The sequence below is a fragment of the Artemia sp. Qi Xiang Cuo genome, chromosome 1 (genome assembly GCF_049724085.1).
Source record: "Artemia sp. Qi Xiang Cuo chromosome 1, ASM4972408v1, whole genome shotgun sequence".
NCBI classification, from domain to species: Eukaryota; Metazoa; Arthropoda; class Branchiopoda; order Anostraca; family Artemiidae; genus Artemia; species Artemia sp. Qi Xiang Cuo.
This window is the reverse complement of record NC_142794.1, coordinates 73,745,785-73,761,715: the sequence shown is the minus strand read 5'-3', so window position 1 is coordinate 73,761,715 and position 15,931 is coordinate 73,745,785. Positions and strand designations below refer to the sequence as shown.

Genomic DNA, 15,931 nt, shown 5'->3' with positions numbered 1-15,931 from the left:
GGTTTAAGAAAAAGCATATACAGCTGTGAAATTGAAATAAGAAATGCTCCAAAAATTACAATGAAGCTTAGATTTGAAATAAGTTGAAAGTCATTTGGAGAAACTTAGTCATTTTTCAAAAATACCAGTCACATTGAATAACAGGTGACCTTATGTTGGATCCAAGTTTTACAAATTAACGAATTATAATTTTTTTACGGTCTAATGTGAACATTATATTTATTCTAGTAAATACAGGAATGTATTTTTTTGGTCTGAAGTCTTCTTTGGCTTGTTTTTTCTTCAAACGGTAGCAAAAGCGCGAAAGACGTGTAATTTGTAACTTGTATGAATAAATAAGGTTAATAGGCCCGTTCTTTTGCACTAAGATCTTACATCTTTCTTCAAAGATTTCCGTTCTTTTAACTCATCTTTTTTCTAAGATCTTAAAGCTCACTGATCTTAGCAAAAAATGTGAAAGACGCCATCTTTCTACCAAATAGAAAAATGATGAGAGAACATTGAGATACATGATGAGAGAGCTTTGATGATATACTCATCATTGTTCTTAGACCACTGATCAGAGCAGAATGATGAAAGAAGTTTGCAAAAGAACGCTATATCCAAGCGTTCTTTGTCAAAAGATGTAAGATCTTAGCACATGGATGAGTAAAAGAACGGCCCTGTTGTTTCCACTTGGCAGTTTTAGCGGAGTTTTCAAAATTAAATAACATGCTATCACTAAAAAAATACATCAAGTTTTATTTACAATCCCAGAAACTTCAATGCCGCTATAGAGTCAGTATGTTTTCCACAAAGCAGCCTAAAAACAACATTACTGTGTCTAGTCAAGAGGAGGCTTCTAAAAAAGGGCCTACTTTTCAGGACTTTCTTCAAAATTCTCTTCAGTCTAAAAACACTAATAAGTATCCAGCTGAATTAGTATCTGATCTGAGTTATGCATACTTGAAGAAAGAAGATTATCAAGGCAAAGGCAAAAGAGGTAATATGTTATCAAATGACATGTTAATTTTCTACATGTTTGGTGTTGGGTTAGCCTATGGTTGGTAATTGTCAAATTGACTTAAATTAAGGATCTTAGTTTACAGTTACTCATGATCAGAAGTAGAAAATACAAAATTTTGCAAAAAACCTTAAGAAATTCAAAAAAAAACATAGTCTTGTCTACCTAGGCCTATAGCCAATCATTCTCAAAAGCACTTTGCTTTACTCCACAACCCCCCTTCTCCCCAACATGCAAGTATAGGCCTATAGCCCAAACTACATAATCTCTATGCTCTATCCTGTTTCTTGATTTTACCAAGAATAGATATACATAATTTAAACTTTATATTTGCAAATTAAGGGGGGGTAATTAGATACAAGATCAACTAAGACTGATCTTCTTTCATTGATGAAACAAAAGATCCTGTTATTGCCAAAGTTAATGCAGGTAGCCTATAGGCCTATAACCTGTCTTAGACCTATATAATTGTTTTAAATAGATTAGAATAAAAGTTGGATTAAACTAAAAGTCTATACAAATCTGGGTATTTGTTTACCCTTGTGACGCATCATAAGGAGACATGTTAAGAAAACAATTCTTACTTTAAAATATGTATAATGATCCTAGTTCTTATATTATCCAACAGGAGAACCTTTATCATCAAGTCTTTCCTCTAAAAATCCTTCTTTTTGAAGCTTAAAAGAAAATGTTTCCAAAACCCATGCTAAAAGTACCATGTTGCTCAAGTCTTTTGAAATTGCCGCTGTAAACTGCCGCCAAATAAGTTGTTTAATAGATAGTGTTTAGCACATGTGTCAAAAAACGTGTTTAAAGAAAAAGTAGTGGTAAATTGAAATTATAGAAATTGTGAATTTTGTTTTAAATCATGCCATTAACAAAAAAAAAAAACAGTATTTTTACCAGTGCTCATTAAAAAAAAAAAACTCATTAAAAAAAAATTCTGTGCATCTTTTGTAACCTAACCTGATAACTTCAATTCAAAATCAATGGATTTTTTATATAATTTTTTTTATATTATTTCATTTCTTTTCAATGCTGTGCATATTTTGTATTTTTGGTTTTTTGCCAAAAATACAACATTTTGATTTTTGCCACTGCTATTAATATGTTGTATTTACGCCACTGCTATTCACCCTTTGCCACTGCTCTTTTAAAAAAAAATATTAAAAAGACCGGCATGAATACTATCTATAAAATAATTTATTAGGTAGCAATTTAAAGCGGCAATTTAAAAAGACTTAAGCATTGAATTCTCAACCTGGTGATATTTGGAAAATTTTTCTCTTTTGAGGATTTTTAGAGGAAAGACTTGATGATAAAGGTTCTCCCGTTGGATAATATAAGAACTAGGATCATTATACATATTTTAAAGTAAGAATTGTTTTCTTAACATGTCTCCTTATGATGCATCACAAGGCTAAACAAATACCCAAATCTGTTGTATAGATCATACTAAGTTTCAACTAAATTCTTAAAAATTTCTGCACAAATCCAATTTTCCCCCTATGGTTAACAATTATATTACAATAATTACCTTAAATTGTACGTCCAGTGAGATAAGGTGGTGTTGAGCCTTCTGTAGAAATCTTGCTGGTGGTGTTTCAAGTTTATGATTTGACATCCCATCAGCATCAGCATCCATTCAGCATTGACCCAGTCTTGATCAACTCCTTTCTTGAAGGCATCTAGAGTTTTAGATTGGACAGTGGCTTTGGATAGGCTGTTCCAGAGCAGGACAGAATGAACTGGAAAGAACTGTTGGTGCTCTTGCTTGATGCAACAGGGGGCCTCCAGCTTCTTGGTGTGTCCTCTGTGGTAGTTGAGAGGGACACAGAAAAGACATGACTTAATGGGTCATTTTCTAGTAACTTACAAGTTGCTATTACATATTGTCTTTTCCTACAGTATACTAAGGTAGGGAGTTTGAGTGAGGCAAGACATGGCTTGTAGGATTTGTCTTGCAATGCAGAGATAAGCTTAGTTGCTCTTCTTTGGACAATCTCAAGTACTCTCACATCCATCTTATAGTAGGGAGAGGCTAGGGTCATGCCAAATTCCAGGTGAGGATGGACCATGGCTTTGTACAGTTTTGTAATCACTCCCAACTTCCTGGTGGTAAATATTTGCTTTATGAGGCCAAGGGCTTGGTTTGCTTTTGCAACTTGAGCTCGTGTGTGGCAGTGAAACTTCAGCTCATTGTCAACAATAACCCCCAGGTCCTTCTCCTCACTAACTGCCTCAAGCTGGGCATCTCCTATGTGATATGCAAGTTTTGGATTATTGCATCCAAGATGTAGAACTTTACATTTTAAGGCATTGAACTGTAAACACCAATCCAATGACCATCTACATAGTCTGTCCAGATCTTCTTGTATAGTTGACAGATTTATGTTGTTCTGGGCCAGTCCTAGGAGCTTGCAGTCATCAGCATATAGCATCAAAGGATTCTTCTGGGTTGTTGTCAGTCATTCATTTACATGCTGAATAATGTGGGCCCTGTGGCACTCCACTTGTGACTGGTAGCAGTTCAGAATAGACAGCATTGCCATTGCAGTTGTGCACCAACACCCTCTGAGTCCTGCCAGTTAGAAAGGCTTCTATCCAAGGTACTATATCTTCATGCACTCCATATGCCTTTAATTTCAAAATTAGTTGTTGGTGTTGAACTTTGTCAAAGGCTTTGGCTTGATTGAGCAATATGACATCCACCAGCTGACCAGTATCTAAGAGTCCAGTCCCAAAATCATATGACTCAATTAGATTAGTATCAATTGAGTGGCCTTTTCAAAAACCATGTTGGCTTTTGCTAAGCAATTGGTTTTTCTCAAGGTGGGAGACCAGTGCATTGTTTATGATGCCCTCAAGTACTTTACATACAACTGATGTTAGACTTGTAGGCTGATAATTACTATCAAGATCCCTTCTCCCTTTCTTGTGTATTGGCTTGATGTTGGCTTGCTTCCCATCATTTGGAAGTATTTTAGAAGTGAGGGACATCTCAAACATCATAGCAATTGGTTTGGCAAAGTATTCAGCAGTTTCTTTTAACAGTCTTGGGTGTAGGTTATGGGGCCCAGCAGCTTTGTTAGCCTCTTCTTAAAGTCCTCTTTACAAATATTTGGCATGACCATTGGTTCTGGGATTAGTTGTTCTGGTAGAGGAGGTGGTTTGTTGGTTGTGGGTAGGGCAGAGAAATTGGTACCTTAACTGGAATTCAGGAGGTATGCTTTTTCTTTTGTATCTGAAGCTTTTTTACCATCCTCTCTCATTAGATCTGGGATATCTTGTCTAGACAGGTTAGCTGCAGAGACATGACACCAAAACATCTTTGGGTTCTGTTTTGAGTTAGCTGCAATTGCATCCTTGTGGTCCCACATAACCTTCCGAGTCAAATTTCTTAGTCTGTTTCTACATTTCTTAAACCTGTCATGGTGGTTATCACCTTTACATTTCACATGCTTGGCCCAAGCTCTTTTCATTTTCTTCATTGCTCTTTTTACTTCTTTTGGCAGGTAAGGGAGTGTTTTAGGTGGTAGACACCAATATTCTTGGGCCTTTTTCTTTTCAGCATCTAAGACTGTTACCTTAAACGTTTCCCAGCTTTTCTCAATGTCCCCACTATTGACCATATCCTCCCATTTAATCCTGGATAGGTCCTGCCTTATCTGCTCATAGTCTGTAAAAGATTTCTTTATCATGTTCTCCTTCTTGTTGTTTATCTGTATCTCAGTCAAGATACAGACATGGTCACTGCTTCCAAGAGCTGGATGGTAAAAAATAGAGAGAACTTGTTCAGGGTCATTTGTGATAACTAAATCAAGTAAGGAGGGTTGTTATTGATGCCTGAAAGTTGGTTGGTCTACAATCTGTATCAGTAGGTTGTCAGAAAGGGAATTTGTTGTGACACAGGATGGGCTACTTTCAGGGGGGTATCCTATTCCTTCAACCCATTCAACATCAGGCATATTAAAATCTCCAAACATAAAGACAGTTGATTGCTTATTGGAACTCATTTTGGACACCAGGTCAGGTATGGATAGATGTGAAATAAATTGATCAGGGGCTGATGGACTTCAGTAAATTACACCTATCATATATGATTCAGATCCTACATGGAGTTTCAAACAAACATTTTCAACCCAACTACTAGTGGAATTAATAAGAGGGTAACTCACAGTTTTAGCTTTCAGTTCTGCAGTATATTGCTACTCCTCTATGGCATTCAGGGTTATCAAAATTGCTACACAAGTTGAATCTAGGGATTTGAATGTGAGATTCCTCCAGCTTGTGCACTGAGTTTTTTGGGCAAATTTCACAAACACAAATAATGTCCATAATAAGATCAAAACAAAAAGCTTTCAGTTCAGCAGTTCATGATCATTGCTGATCATTTTTTGTACAAACTTTGTTGAAGCTACCCATGCTGAAAGTAAATAATAATTTAATAAAACTGAAATCATCTTTAACAAACTAAACTAATCCAAGTTTAAAAATGCTTTCATAGTAACAGAATATACAACAATAGTGTTTGTTTCATAATACACAATAAGGATTGTGTTGTTGTTACTACTAGTCTAGTCTAAACATGCTCTTTCAATATCACCTTATCTCAGAAGGTTGTTTAGCTAAATTAGTTAAAGTTTCAGAATTGGACCTATAGCCTAATTAAAGCTATAGAAAGACATCGCCAAGCTCCTACCCAACCCCTTCTCTTCTCGTTGAGGTTTAGAAGAGTCAGTAAAGACAGGTCAAGCATAAATAATATGTTGGATCTGCCAGCATAAATTATATATATATATATATATATATATATATATATATATATATATATATATATATATATATATATATATATATATATTTCTTGGAAATGGAATAATAGTTTTATCTGAAAAATTGGCATATTAACATGTAACATTTTTGGTGTGATAAAATAATCTAGATAGGTCACAAATTTTTTAAATTTGCTTCCCCCTTCCAGCAGCCTTAACATATTTTTCTTAAATTATTTGGTAACTGAAATTAGAGACCAAAAAACTGTCAAAATAAAGTTTGACAATTAGACAAGGGTTAGCAAAGATCAGTAATGTCATTATTGTTCTTAAAGGTTCTGGCCTGAGCTAGTTTTGTATTTCATTTTTGCCATTCTTTGATTAATTGGCTGCCTTGAAGGTTAGTTAAACTTTGCAGGCTGACCAAACAGGTCAATTAAACTTTGAAGGAGATTTTAGCAATATATTCTACTAAAAATATATTTATTTCAGTAAGGTAATTTTGTTTTTCCTTTGTATAGCTTGGGGTACCAATTCACAAATTGACTAGGCAAACAAAAGTTTTTTTTTCTCCTTGAACAGTGCAATTACAATTGCTCAAAATCTCCTGCCTTTTTACAATATTAATAATAAAAACTTACCAAAAAAAAAATTTCAAACAAAAATAGAGAGCCACATTAAATTTAAAATGGTGCCTGATGAAACATTATGTAGTAACAAAGTCTTAGTAAGGAGCAACTGTCACTATTAGTATCCAAAACTAAAAAAAAAATTGAAGAATGAGCTTTTTATCCTTATTCCAAATGTATAAAATTCACTAAGCTTAAAGCTACCTATCAAAAAGTTACCCATCATTTCTCATTGATGTGTAATTGTGCATCAGGTGTTATGAAGGAGGGGTGATTGCCATTCTGTTGGTGAGGGGAGGGGATGCCAGATGCTTCATGGATTTCATTTTAATACCCAAATCTCTTTATGAACCTTTTGGTAAATATAGAAAGGGGTGAGGGGATGTAGAAATTAATCTCATATCTATTCATTTAGACCAAGCATGAATAAGGGTGCTGTATGGGGATAGCTTCCTTGTTGTTGCTGTAAAAAGTTTCTGACATTTTTTTCTTATAAAGTTTCATTTGACTATATTGATTTGCTTGATATTTGACAAAATTATATGCAGTGATAGTGGGTAGAAATTTATGTTGAATCCCTCATGATTCCCAGGAACATTTTTGGTCTTTATTATTGGTGTTAAGGGGCTTGATAGTGCTGCTCCCACAGGGACAATCTTTTTTGTGTTGCATAAGAGATTAAATTCATATGCCTACCATCACAGAGGTGTAAAAGTGAGGGGATATCAGAAAAATGTTTTTGGGGCAGGTGGCATGCACTACCAGGAGTTGTGTTTTCAGCAAGTTCAAATTATACTATTTCGCGTTTTGTATTTATGTTTAGTGTTTAATGCCTTCTTTTTCCCTTTTTGGTATTCATGGGGAGCAGCTGCATAAAACAGATTTATTTGGAAGATTCCCCTCTAAAACCTCCTAACCCTCTAAAACCCTCTATAGATAATTTTGGATATTCCTACCCTTACCCTCCTAATCTATATTCAAGAGATCCATTTTTTCCATGGATGAAAGTCATTCTTGAAGCATTGTTTTCCAAACATTAAATTTGAATGCAAAGAAAATGAGAAGAGGGAGTAGTAGCACTCCTTCATATATAGAAGAGCCTTGGTTCTAACAGCTCATATTAACAAACTGCAAGCAAAGAGCATCCCTTGTTAATAGAAACAAAAACTCTGAAAAGCTTTGGCTACAACAAGTTACTCATTGAAAGCTATTAGCGAATGAAAATTTGCATAAGTGTAAAAGCAGGAATTAAACAATTCCTAAAACAAATGGCATCTTGATGAAAACTCTGGAAACTCTATGCCATGAAATTAATTATAAGGGGTCTAAAGGTACCTATTCTAAAATACAAAATTCCTCCTTTTTATCTTGTGAAGTAAATATTATATATATATATATATATATATATATATATATATATATATATATATATATATATATATATATATATATGTATATGTATATATATATATATATATACATATATATGTATATATATATATATATATATATATATATATATATATATATATATATATATATATATATATATATATATATATATATATATAATATACATGTATATTCTTATATTTAGGAGATGATATTTTAATTTGGATAATTTATACTTTATTTCATAAAGAAAATGCTCTAAATGAGCTCTTTTCTTAAAAGCCATTGCTATGCAAAAGTTAAATTAGGATTTCTTTTAGTTTTAGTAACCTTTCTTTTTGTGTAACCTTGAGTATGCTGTAAAAAGTTTGACAGAAATTAGATATAAAAAAAATCCTTTTTTTCAAATGAAAGTATAGAGCAATATTAAAACTTAAATCAAACCAAAATTGTTCTGGATATGAGGTGGTATTCCCCTTTCAATCCTGCTCTTTACACTAAAATTTGACTTTTTTCCCATTTTATTTTTAGAACAACTACTTAAGCATAAGGGCTATGCATATGGAAAAAGAAGTATTTTTTTACTGTAATACAACTTTAATGTAAAGATCAGTTTGTTAAGGGGGGAGGAAATCCACCTCATCTATGTTATAATTTCCCCTTGTTTAAAATTGATGGGAATTTAATCAAAATTGATGGGAAAGAAAGCCTTTCCGTGCTTATTTTTTCTGTTAATATATGTATTTTGTCTTTCTTGACATAAAGTGTTGTAAACAGGATAAGGGTCTGTGAATTGTTTATGTATTTGAAGTAAAATTGCCATGAGAGATTATACCACTAGATATATCACTAACTAAAACAAATATCAGATGTATCAACATTTGCAAGGGTCATGGAGATATACTTGTTTTCTAGGGGCATTTAAGAAAGCGTGTCAAAGAAATTCACAGAAAATGTAGCACTTTTGTGTTTTTTTTTGTTTTATTTTTTTTTATTAATTGTTTTTTTGGAGATGAGAAGATAATCATAATGCCGCTTGAATCAAGCTTCTTTATGATATTTTATTACACAGATTGTTTCCCAAAGTCCTAAACATGACATGTTTGCAAAAAAAGGAGCAGAATTCGTTTGGAAGTGTTATTCTTACTTTTTGTCTCCTCTTTTTAGTATATATGGATGTATACGGGTGTCAAATGAATGTAAATGATGTAGAAATTGTTTGGTCAGTTTTGATTTCCAATGGCTATCAGAAGACAAATAAGGTAACTGTTTTTTCTCCTTTTTTTTTCTTTTTTTTATTTCATTGTATTGTGAATCTAAGGGGCCATTCCGTCCCATATTATATATTTTAATTGTTCTGAACTTTGTAAATGACATTATATACTAGTGCATTACACAAAATAGAAAAAAGCTGCTAGCTAGCTTTGTGTTTGTAACAAATGAAAAATGTATACTTGTTTTACGTCTATAATGGTGACTTGAGTCAAAATTCGCTAAGGTAAAATTAAGAGTTACCACATGCATTCTATACATCATGAAATTCGTGGTTTCACTTGCAATACTAATCAAGATTCCTGATGTAAAAGGTTGGAACATCCTTTAAAAGTGTTCCGTGTTTCTACATTGGATGAGCTCGATTGAAAAAATGGAAAACATTGGTAAAACTTATTCTGTTTTGTGTCATTTCTAAATCAAACCAATAGCTTTCTCCAACTTAAATTTGGGTCCGAATTCAAATTCAAAAATATGAAAGCTTAAATATATGGGAGAGTTTTTAATGGATCACAGCCTATTGAGTTAAAATTAAAAGCTGCCACGGACATTTAATCCACATAGTAATTCTTGATTCTTTTGCTATGGTAAGAGAAATTCTTGGTGTAAAAAGTTGAAATGATCGACCCCAAAAGTTGATCAATGCGTAAATAGAAACATAGTGCATTTTTATATCCAACAATTGAAGTTTCTCCTTGAGGAGCAAATTTCAGGGAGATTCTCCCTCCCTCTTGGTGAAGCTATACTGGTACTATTACTGATAACTTATTGCAGAACCAATTTTTCTATTTTACCCTATCTTTTCAGCTATTACTGACAACTTATTGGAGTACCAATATTTTTTTAACCTTTTTGAACTTCATTTTAAAGCTGTTATTACCATAACCATTACCATGCTCCAACAAAAACTGCTTTTTGTTGGCACATTAAATCAACTCAGTCGAAATCAGTTCAAAAAACCGGCGAAACTTCTTCTTTTTTGTGTTATTTTTAAAAATTAAACCAACAACTTTCTCAAGCTTTAATTAAGATCTGAATTAAAAGTCCGAAGTATAAAATCTAAAATTTCTGGGAGAGCCCATTATAAATAATGCTAGGAATCCATGTAAAATATGAGTAATTGATGATACACATTGTATGCTTTTGAACGTAGATACACCCATACAAAATTTGCCACATTTTTATGTGAAATTCAATTCAGGTTCTCAGCTTAAGGGTCTTTTTTTTTTATAGGCAGATGAAGCTGATGTAATTTTATTAATGACCTGTGCTATTCGTGAAGGAGCTGAGCAAAAAATTTGGAATCGATTAGAGCACCTCCGGCACCTGAAGAAAAGGAAAGCTGCTAAAAATGATCGTCGCATATCTATTGGCGTTCTAGGTTTGTGCTGTTATTTTACTTTCAAGTTTTAAAATATTTGGAATCGATTAGAGCACCTCCGGCACCTTAAAAAAAGGAAAGCTGCTAAAAATGATCGTCGCATATCTATTGGCGTTCTAGGTTTGTGCTGTTATTTTACTTTCAAGTTTTAAAATATTTGGAATCGATTAGAGCACCTCCGGCACCTGAAGAAAAGGAAAGCTGCTAAAAATGATCGTCGCATATCTATTGGCGTTCTAGGTTTGTGCTGTTATTTTACTTTCAAGTTTTAAAATATTTGGAATCGATTAGAGCACCTCCGGCACCCGAAGAAAAAGAAAGCTGCTAAAAATGATCGTCGCATATCTATTGGCGTTCTAGGTTTGTACTGTTATTTTACTTTCAAGTTTTAAAATAACTCATTTCCGCTGTTTCATTCTTCCAGATGTGTTCAAATGCTGAACTCTGATTTGCAGTTTTTCAAAGGCACCCATTCTGACAAGTAGCAAATTATGAGACTGCCATCGGATAAATTATTGAACTTTTCAGTATTTACTGAATTCAATATTAAAGTTCAAGATTTAATCTTCAATAATTTCCAAGGAATATCATTGAAAAAATGCACAAGAAACTTATAATCATTTGTGAGAATAGTGATGAAGGTCTACTCCATCCCTTATTGGTGTTTGCAAAGTATTGAAGGAGTTGAGTTTGCATATATAATGGAGGTGCTAGGTTTAATGAAATTCTATTAAACAGCATGGTTTTTGGGAAAAGTTTTTTAAATTAATTCAACAAAAGAATGATTATGAAAGTTTACTTTATTGTTGCACAGAGTAGGAAAGGAAAAATTATTTAATACAAATCTTTCCACTCAAAATTAAATCCCACATCCGCCTACGCTGCATTAATCTTAGCCTTAGAAAGTAAATAATAAGAATACTGAGCAATCATGGGCGCCCATAAGCTGAATTCCAGGGAGGGGGGCAAACCTCATCTAATTGGCACTTTTAATGCTATATAATAGAAATCTCAGAACAAAAATATAAAAGTAGGGCAACATCATTCAGCCAGAGGGGGGGGGCACCCCCCCCTCTTAAGGGTGCCCATGTGAGCAATATAATTACGGTTCGCAGAACTATAAAAAGCCCCCCCCCCCCCCGCCCAAGGTAAAAAGCTAAAGTCTTCAAGATAACTACATTAGCTATAGTTAGATACATTAAGACCAATAGAACATGGGGTTTATTGTTAAAAACCCTTACTATAATCCGGGATGTAGCTAGAGTTTTGAGTTTGGAGGGGGGTATATAAAGAATGTGCCGAAAAAATCGTCAAGTGTGCCAACAAATGGGGACACATAAGCTAGATTAAACTAAAAATATAAGCTAAATTCCAAGATATCAGCGCTGCACGCCTACACTGTGGAACTTTGGGGATGGGGTTCCTCCCCACTTAGTTGCATCCCTGCTCTAATCTAAGCTATTCCAATCAAAGAATACGCACATTCAAACAAATGGCGTTTATAACAAATAACCATACTTGCAAAACAATACAACGATATAGATGCATCAATGCATTCGTTTATCACAGGAGCCTCATGGGCCAAAACTACAAATGAAAACAAATAAGAAACCCTAGACAACCCTTATCCCCACAAATAAAACAATATCACATATCAAAATAAAATACCAACTAACAAACTTATAAATATCTCCCTATATTCAACAGCTTTCAAACACTTCAGTTCCCTAGTTAAAAATCAAAATATAAATGTTTTTACTTTTATAACCTTAATAAATCAAATAATGTTAACATTTTGATTACTAAATATCAGTAGGTCTATATGTATATTAAACTGACAATGCACATTCATTTGTATTTTTTGAGTACAATGCAAATTTTGTTCTGGCCTTGGGAAGGCATATGGGTTTTGAGCCCAACTTATGTTAATATCTGCTCGTTTAGAGCTTGCCTCGGTTAATTATTTTAATTTCTGTTCGTTTTGGGTTTCATTTATTTATCGATGCTGATATGTGGTAGTTTCACGCTTGGTAGATTATTTGATTTTATTTATGCTTATTTTTTGTTTAATAGAGTTCTTTACTTTTCTTTGAAAAACTTATTTTGTGGAAAAAGTTTTTTAAATTAATTTTGTTCGTTTTATACTAAAAGTCTTTTCAGGGAAAAAGAAAATAATACTTTAAATCTTTTCGTTTTTTAATAATTTATAGTTTGGCCCGTTATTTGTAGGCTGGAGAAAAATTTTCAGCAATTTGTAACAACATATACCCTTTCAAAAATCTGGACACAAATAGTGCTGTTTAATTTAGTTTCATACCTCCTCTAGTTGACCTGAAATGAAAAACTTGATACCATTTGCAAAAAAATCTGTTTACTTTCTTTGATAGCTTGGATACACATATGCTATTTTGATTTGGTTAAATTTTAAGAGCAGAAATGGGAGGGTGGGAGTGGAAGGGAGATTAGTTGCCCTCAAATCTCTTTCGACTATTAAAAAGGGCATCAGCCCTTTCTATTTTCAATCAAATGAGCCCTTTTTGAAGTTCCCACGACAACTCCTTCGATAAGAACCCTGGTCTAAACAACAACAAAAAATAATACATTATACCCACTTCGATCTTTACTATTAAAATGTCAAGCCTTCCAATCACTTTCGACTATTAAAAAGGGCACTAGGCCTTTGGATTTACAATCGAATAAGCCCTTTTGGAAACGACAACGCTTTTATAAACACATTATATGCCACCAGGCCATAAATTACAATCCTTACTCTAAGGTCTCTTAGGGTGGTTGTCATCCTCTAAGACCGAATTTCCAGAACTTTCAACTACGTTAAACAAAATGGCCATCTCAAAATTTTGATTGGATGTGTTTGGGGAAATGGTGGGTGTGAGAGGGTGGTAGTCGCTTTACAATCACTTTCAACTATTAAAAATGGCCCTTAACGTTTCAATTTCAAATCCAATGAGCCCTTTTGAAGTTTCTACGATAAAACTTTCAATAAAAATCTTATATGCTGCCAGGGCATAACTTACAACCCTTGCCCTGAGTTCTGGGGGGGGGGCTGTCCGTCTCAAAGGCCTATTCTCCAGAATTTTCTACTACGTTGAACAAAATGGCGATATTAAAAATTTGGTTGGATGTGTGTTAAGGGAAGCTGGACATCAGGGGGGGGCTGAATACTCTCCAAACCCCTTTAAATATTACAAAAGACAACATCTTATTCAATGGCGAATTTAAAAAGCCCCTTTTGAAGTTTTACGACAACTCTATCTACAAAAACCTTATATGCCCCCAGGACAGAACTTAAAACCTTTACCCTTGGGGCTCTGGGGGATTCTCATCCTTAAATACATAATTTCTAGAACTTTCAACTACGCTGAACAAAATGGCTTTATCTGAACTTTGATTAAATGTTTTTGGGCAAACAATGGATGTAAGAGGGGGGTTAATCACTCTCCACTCACTTTTGACTATTAAAAAGGGCCGTTTTCACTTTCAAACAAATGAGCTCTATTGGAAATTCATACAGCAACTTTCTATACAAATTGTATATGCCCCCAATCCTTAACTTAAAACCCTTGAACTAAGGGGGTTATCATCCTAAAAGACCTAATTTCAAGAACTTTCAACTACGTTGAACAAAATGGATCTTAAAATTTTGATTGGATGTGTTTGGGAAAATGGTGGGCGTGAGAGGGGAGTTAGTCGCTCTCCAATCACTGTCAACTATTAAAAAGGCACTAGCCCTTTCAATTTCCAGTTGAAGGAGCCCTTTTGAAGTTTCTACACTTTCAATAAGAACCTTATATGACCCCAGGACATAGCATACAACCTTTGCCCTGAGGGCTGTGGGGGGGGAGGGGTTTCTATTCTTATAGACCTAATTTCCAACTTTCAACTACATTGAATAAAATTGCTATCTAAAATATTGATTGGATGTGTTTGGGGAAAAGGTGGGCGTGAGAGGGGGGTTAGTTGCCCTCAAATCACTTTGACTATTAAAAAGGGTACTATCCCTTTGAATTTCAAATCGAATGAGCCCTTTTTCAAGTTTCTACAACAAAGATTTCAATAAAAACCTTATATGCCCCAGGGCATAACATATAATTCTTGCCCTGAGGGTTGTGGGGGAGTGTCCTCCTCAAAAATATATTTTCTCTCTGGAAATCAACTACGCTGAACAAAATGGCTATCTCAAATTTTTTATTGGATTTGTTTGGGGGAATGATGGGGGGAGGGGCTATTTGCCCTCCATTCCCTTTCGACTATTACAAAGTGCACTAGCCCTTTGAATTTCCAATCAAATGAGCTTTTTTTGAAGTTTCTACAACAACGCCTTCTTTGAAAAACTTATATGCCCCCAGGGCATAACTTAAAACCCTTGCCCTGAGGGCTGTGGGGGAATGTCCTCCTCAAAAACATATTTAAATCTGGAAATCAACTACGCTGAACAAAATGGCTATTTCAAAATTTTGATTAGATGTGTTTGGGGAAATGATAGGCGTGGGGGGGCTTGTTGCCCTCCAATCACTTTCGACTATTAAAAAGGGCACTAGCCCTTTGAATTTCCAATAAAATGAGCATGTTTTGAAGTTTATACAACAACGCCTTATATAAAAACTTTATATACCTCCTGGGCCCAATTTAAAACGCTTGGCCTAAGGGTTGTGAGGGAGTCTCTTTCTCAAAGACATAATTTCTTTCCGGAAATCAACTACGCTGAACAAAATCGCTATCTCAAAATTTTGATTGGATGTCTTTGGGGGAATGATGGGCGTGGGGGGGGCTAGTTGCCCTCCAATCACTTTCGACTATTAAAATGGGCACTAGAACTCTCAATTTCCAAGCGAATGAGCCACTTTTGAAGTTTCTACGACGATCCCTTCCACATAAAGTGCTCTGCTCTAAAGGAAAAAAAAAAAGATAAATAGTACATTGTGCCAACATCGTTCTTATATGCCCTCTGGGCATAACTTAAAACCCTTGGCTTGACGGGTGTGATGGAGTGTCTTCCTCAACAACATGTTTTCTATTTGGAAATCAACTACGCTTAACAAAATGACTATTTAAAAATTTTTATTGAATGTGTTGAGGAAATGATGGGCGTGGGGGGGGGGGGCTAGTTGCCCTACAATCCCTTTCGACTATTAAAGAGGGAACAAGCCACTCCAATTTCCAATCCAATGAGCCCTTTTCGAAGTTTATACGACAACTCCTTCGATACGAAGTGCCCGGGTGGAGAAAAAAAAACAAAAAAAAACACATTTTGCCCACATCGTTCTTTACTTAGGCAACGCTAGGGCGCTGCCTACGATAAAAAAGTATTGAGCTCTATGAACTTTGCGTGAAGGAATGGAGTATTATTTTAGAAGAACGTCTGTATTTTGCTTGCACTAGACAACTCAAAACCCCTACCTCACTGTTGATTGCTTGATTGCTATTTAAAAAAAGAGCTCTTGGCATAAATAATATACTT

The 15,931-nt window shown here is 34.5% G+C and overlaps 1 protein-coding gene across 1 annotated transcript in view; it reads left to right on the top strand.

Annotated features, from left to right (window-relative positions):
* The first annotated feature begins 710 nt into the window (after positions 1-710).
* The window catches only part of LOC148956705 (CDK5RAP1-like protein), a 76,830-nt gene continuing 61,609 nt past the window's right edge, over positions 711-15,931 (top strand). Inside the window, exons 1-3 of the mRNA XM_089096115.1 lie at positions 711-982; positions 8,967-9,061; positions 10,305-10,452. Of these exons, the coding sequence (XP_088952241.1) occupies positions 712-982; positions 8,967-9,061; positions 10,305-10,452 (514 nt within the window). The 5' untranslated portion in view covers position 711. The remainder of the gene's footprint in view (positions 983-8,966; positions 9,062-10,304; positions 10,453-15,931) is intronic.